Source organism: Phaseolus vulgaris, chromosome 8, assembly GCF_000499845.2.
Source record: "Phaseolus vulgaris cultivar G19833 chromosome 8, P. vulgaris v2.0, whole genome shotgun sequence".
Lineage (NCBI taxonomy): Eukaryota > Viridiplantae > Streptophyta > Magnoliopsida > Fabales > Fabaceae > Phaseolus > Phaseolus vulgaris.
The window spans coordinates 44,934,190-44,940,664 of NC_023752.2; the positions used below are offsets into that span (position 1 = coordinate 44,934,190).

At 28.6% G+C, this 6,475-nt stretch overlaps 1 protein-coding gene across 1 annotated transcript; it reads right to left on the minus strand.

The window, feature by feature from the left end:
* Positions 1-287: 287 nt before the first annotated feature.
* On the minus strand, positions 288-4,179 carry LOC137826512 (WAT1-related protein At4g08290-like). Its single transcript, XM_068632496.1, has 6 exons — positions 3,591-4,179; positions 3,430-3,492; positions 2,723-3,086; positions 2,411-2,569; positions 1,571-1,722; positions 288-665 (listed from the first exon to the last, which is right to left on the minus strand). The coding sequence occupies exons 1-6, from the start codon at positions 3,797-3,799 to the stop codon at positions 506-508; spliced, it is 1,107 nt and encodes a 368-aa protein (XP_068488597.1). The 5' UTR covers positions 3,800-4,179; the 3' UTR covers positions 288-505.
* Positions 4,180-6,475: the final 2,296 nt, after the last annotated feature.

A 6,475-nucleotide genomic window follows, 5' to 3' on the forward strand; every position in this document is an offset into this window, starting at 1 on the left:
CTCTCAATATTTTACAAAATTCACAATTTTAAGTAGTTTCTCAAACTTTAATTCTGGTCCTTAATTTTTTTATTTAATCTTAATTTCCTAAAATATCTTAATTACTATCAAATTATATAGATAACAATTTTTAATCCTATAAAAAAATTCAAGCACTTTTTCTTTATTTCACCTTTTTATGTCCAAAATAATAAAAATTCATGAATAATTCAATTAAATCTTGATATGGGAAAACTTTTACAAGTTAACTTAATTTAACACAGTTAAAAAAAACTCGTTTATCGAAATAGAGAAAAAAGAAGAAAGTAGAATTGAAACTTTTGGTGATAGCAAAACATTTGTAACAATTAGTATATGAAACTTAAAGAAAGTGGTGTTTCTTTCAACTTAACATGGCTAAATATAGTGCCCACACAAGCACCACAAATCACTATATGACTTGCATATTACTCAATCACTGTTCACTTCTGCCAACATAAGTCGAACCATGGAACTAGCTTCTCTGTCATTTGTTATTTGGTGAGGTAACTGGGAGCTGCATTGTTTCTGTTTCTTTTGTTCTTGCTGCTGTTCTTCCTACTGATGATGACGTGTCACCATAATCCTTGCCTTTACCCCACACCACAGAGTAAAGACCCACTGCGATTATGATGCCTCCAATGATGCTGAAATCAATGTTCACAAAATTAATCAATTAAATATGTTTTTGGCCAATATAAATGTTTATTTCACTCTTTATAATTCTTCTTAGCCTCTTTAGAATTAAAAGTAATTATCTTATCTTTTATATTATGTGACGCTGTTTGTTTGTTAAAAAAAAAAAACTTCTAATACAATGTGAATAAGTAAAACTGATGTTAGGACTAATATTTAAAATTTTGGAAGGATGAAAAACGAAAAAATAATTTGCAATAATTAAAACTAAAATTCATATATTTTTAAAGATCAAAAACAATAATATCAAATTTTATATATATCAAAATTAAAACTTTCTCATCTTACATAAACTAAAAACGTATTTAACTTTACATAAATTCATATATAGAAATGTGTAAACATTATAATTTATTTTTCATTATATAAGACCACATGATTTAGTATTATTTTTTTTATTAAAAAATTATAATTAAAATGTTTTTCTTGGAAAACATTTTCATGCAAAATAAAAAAAATAACACAAGTATATATATATATATATATATATATATATATTATTGTTGATAACCTTCCGCAGTGGATAAAAAATGAGATAGAAAGATGATAGAGTTCTATTATAGAAGTACCATTGACCATTACTTAATCTTTTTTTTTTTCTGAAGGGGACAATTACTTTGTGAAAAAAGAGAAACAGAAAAATGGAGACACAAAATTTGAGTGAAAGGATAAAACACTTGAATTGATGTGGGTACGGTTAAGCTTTTGGAGGATGTTGTAAAAAATAATTATTTTTTGGGTAAATAAACATTGAAAGTGGTTTGTTGAAATGCAGTATCTAATAAAATTGGATTAAAGAAATACATGGAACAAAAGAAAAGTATGAGCCAGGGCCAAAGCAAAAAATAGAAGATACCTTCCCAGGTAGAGGTGTTCTCCAAGAAGAAGGGAGCCCAAAGCAGTAACAATGATCATGCAAAGAGGATTGAAGGATGTCACAAATACTGGACCTCTACTTTGCATTACCAACCCTTGTATATAATATGCTATTCCTGAACTCATTATTCCCTGCAATTTTTATAATAATAAAATAATTGTTATGACATGTACCTATATATTTATTAATATTATTTTGAAATAATAATAATTTATTAATATTGGAAACGTGTTTATCAGGATGTATGACTAGTTTCTTTTATAAAGAATACTTTACGTGGTTACCTGTAAATGCAACCTTTCAAACAAAAAAGAACTAAAGAAAAAGGGTCTCAATTACATTTAAAACTGTGTAAAACAATTATTTCTTAAAAATCTTTATTAAAATGGTCATTAAATTAAAAATGGCAGAATTTCAACAAGTCCAATACCTAATAACATATTGTAAGAAAAAAGTTGGTTTTAGAATAACAGTACTTTAAAAGTGGGTTAAATATAATGATTAAAGTAGAGACTATTTTAGGGACTAAATAAATTTTTGGTTTCTAAATTAGTTTTTATTATTATTAAATGGTTTCTAAATTGTTATCTAATTAGCAATCCAAGTTTTTCTACCAAATTTAGAAATTAAATAATTGATAGTTAAAACTTTGTTGCTAATTAGATATCAATTTACAAACTATTTACCAATAATAGAAACTAATTTAGAATCAATTTTTATTTTAGTCTCTGAAAATTGATTTTTATTTGATGATTTTTTTTAGTGTAATATATAAAGTTGATGTGAAAAATTAAAGAAAAATAGAAATGGTGAACTAACAGTGTATAGAGGGCCATAGAGGGTGTAGTCGAAACCGATAGCCCATGCACGAGGGTTGTGATCTGCAATCAGAGCAACCACAGCGCTTTGCAATGCACCTGACAAGCATATCAACGATGCCAGTGACAGTTCCGCAGGGTACCTTTTCACCGTTATGGACTGCACAATTACATTTTCTTTTCATTAGAGCAAAACATAAATATTCACATTATTAACACATTATATAAAAAACAATGCATAATAGTTTATGATTAGATGAATAAGAGTTTGTTTACGTTGTATCCATATTATTTAGTGTTGATGAAGTTTTACCTGCAATATGTAGAAGGAAGACCAAGCAAAGCAACCGAGGCAAATGAAGAGAGTTCCTGAGACCCAGTGTGAGTGATTATTCTGAGAGGAGTGGGTTCCAGGTTGTTGGTGAGTTGTGTTTGAGTGATGAAATAGGTCAAATTGAGGGCCTTTGTATAGTGTCATTAACAAAGCCCCAGCAAATGTGACCATGGTTCCTACCACTTTCGCTTGACTACGTAGTTCATTCATTTTTACCCGCTCTAATCTCAGAATTAGTGCAAGAACAAAGGTTACAGAGGGTACGGCATTCATAACCGCGGATGCAAAGGAAGCAGAAGTGTATTGCATCCCCAAGAAAGTGAAACCTTGGTCAACCACTGGCCTACAACATAAAACATATGGAACAAGTTATCATCATGCACAAAAACCTTCAACTGCTCTTAATATACTCAATATCAATCATTATTATTATATTTTTCAGAAAAATGAGTTATGAGTGTTACCTGAAGTTGAGGTGGTGATGTCAATTAAGCAAATAGGTACAAAATAAAATTATACATGACAAAAATAACTTATCCAGTTTCAAAATAGTTTTCCTTTTATTTGTTTCAATTCAATACATATCAAATAAAAATACACAACAACAACATAATAAAAACCCATGTTTTGTCCAACATGTTGCATGTTATGAGTACACTAACAGAAGAAAAGTTTAGGGTAATTACTCAAGAAAGCCGAGTACTAGTATCTGTGCGAAGACAGTCCATGTCATCTTTGGCCTAACTTTCCTGAAAAAATACAATAATGAAATTGTTAGTTAAACTAGGTAACTCCACATTTAGAAGACATTGAAGAACATAAAAATGAAGAGAGTAGAAAGTAGCACCTTTCAAATATCAAGGCAAAGGGAGCAAGAGCCAATGCAGCAATGGCATTGCGATACACAATGAAGACGAAACGACTCATTCCATGGTTGAGACTTGCCATGGTGAAGAGGTATGTCCCTGCCATTCCAAATTGCAAGCCCACAGTTAACACATATGGCTTGGCCTTATTAACCATGTTGCCAACTTTGGATACAGAGATGTCTTCCATGGTTTCAGAAACGTTGCTAAATTTGTTAAAAAGGGTTGGCAGGGTTAGTTGCTATTATGTGCATGAAATGGTGCTCCTTATATAACACCACGACTAATGATTAAGACAAAACAATTGAAACCCACTACGCGTAGCATGTAGATAAGTGTCGTAAACCACTGTTTAAAGTTTTCCTTTAGTTTAGATCACCCCATCCAATTTCTCACGTAAAGTTCCACCCACCAACTAAAAGGAAAAAGCTCTATTATTTAGTGGAGAGTATACCCTTAGACTCGCTTGCTTCATCACCAACTTGATCAATTATAATGAGTCAGAACACACTTCACCAACACTGTAGTTTTACATCACCCACAGTTTTTGTTTTCGCTTCTGTTATTACTACCATTTAACCACTCTCCCATCAAACATATATTAACGTTTTCGATTTGTCATGTTTCTCTCATCATAACAACTAGCATTTTTTTTTTCCAACAAAGAATTAAATGAATTAAAGAAACACTTTAGTAGTGTTTCAACTTTTATATAAAAACCATTAAAACAGACCTACTTTTCATTCATATATTCCAAGAGATAGTTCTACCATATGAGTTTAAAGATTCCAAAAAAACTAATATAATTCTCTCCTTATTACATAATTTTTATAACCATGGCAGAATGATACATCAAGCCATACCCATATACATAAAATTAGAATATGCAAATAAATCCATAAAATTGACTTCAATATTGACCAACTAATGAAAACTACTATTACCGTGTGCACTTTGCTTAATTACAAACATCCTCTGCTCAATAATACCTCTAGTACAAATTTCTTCCCACTAACACCAAGACAATAAACTAAAAGAAAATCATGAAATATAAACCAATTTTTAAAGACTAAAATAATTAGTTACAATAGTAACTAAATTAGCGACCATTTTAAAAACTAAAAATCAAGATTTTAACTACCAATTATTTAGTTTCTAAATTTGGTAGCAAAATCCTTTGTTGCTAATTATATACCAATTTAGAAACTATTTAACAATAATAGAAACTAATTTAGAAACTTTTTTTTAGTTTCTAAAATGGTCTCTAATTTAGTTACTATTGCAACTAATTATTTTAGTTTCTAAAAATTGGTTTCTATTTCATAATTTTCTTGTAGTGATATCATCCTTCCAGCAAAGATCTGTGTTAAACTGTAGCATTTCCAAGAAAAATATGCATGCACAAACTTGCACAAATTGCTAAAGCTGGTTTTCAAAAGATAGAATTAAACCAATGTTGTTTTGCTTAAGCCAGAATTCCAAAGGTCATCAAAACTATTCTAAAATATTTAAAGGGCCAAACAGTTTAGAGTCTTACCTACAATTCTACCACTTATTTGTTATCAAAATCTTGTTTCTTATTTTGTAATTTCACATTCCATCATCCCCGAGGTCTCTAGTAACACTCAAGCATAACTGTAAAAAGAAAACTCTCGGTCTTCCACACCTCTTTAGTCAACACAAAAATCATAAACTATTAAAAAAGATAAATCTAAACCAGTATTTTATCAATAATAGCTTATACAACAAGGTTAAGTTCAAGGCTATGAACAACAAACAGAAAGTATAAGTTACATTCACTAAAAAAAATAATTAATAAAAATCAAAAGATAGAAATAATTGGTTACTATATTAATTAAATTAAATATTACTTTAAAAATTAAAAAAAAATATTGGTATCTAAATTGATTTTTATTATTAATAAATAGTTCCTAATTATGTATTTAATTAGTTACCAAGATTTTAGTTACCAATTATTTGGATTCTAAAGTTGGTAACTAAAATCTTGAAAGCAAATTACCAATTTACAAACTATTTATCAATAATATAAACTAATTTAAATATCAATAATATTTTTAGTTTCTACAATTTTTTTTATCAGCAAGTTTCTACAATAATATCTAATTTATCCAATATAGTAAATATAGTAATTAATTATTTTTTGTTTTTAACATTGATTTTTATTTAATGAATTTTTTTATAGTGATTAGTTAATTAATACGTAAAATTTATGAAAAACGAAAAATAAAGTAATAAAAGAACTAATATTTAGGTAAAAGTTAGCTCGTGAAAGTTCCTAACACTGTTTGTCCTTCTACATGAGTAACCCTCAAGTTATTTGAAAAATATTTAGTGCACAAACTGGCAAAATTCAAAATTAAAGCTATTGATTCAAGAATCAAATCTTTAAACAATTAATCTATGGGTTCCATTATTGAGTGGAAACATCATTCTTAGCCACCTATGATTCTTGCCTTATAGAATAGTTCAGTTTTCTCATGTCATCATTTGACAGTAAACATTTTCAAGTTTAAAATTGCTGTGTGCAAGCAATTATAATTGCTGTATCATGTAAAGTTTTTGACACCATCATTCATCCATGTGTTTGGACAAATCATCACATATAAAGAACTTATTTCGTATATATTTTTAAGGAGAAAGTAAAAATTAGTATTTTGAGAATTATATTATGTGTTGAACTATTAAAAATGTTTATTTTCGTCCAAGGTGTTTTCAAAATATGCAAAGTAACTTCTTGGTTAATATTTTCATTAGACACTTTTGTTACATGCTAGCATGTGAAGGAATTAAATGGAAAAGAAAAAGAAGTACAAATCAAAGAACTAACCAACTCATGAAGAAAATA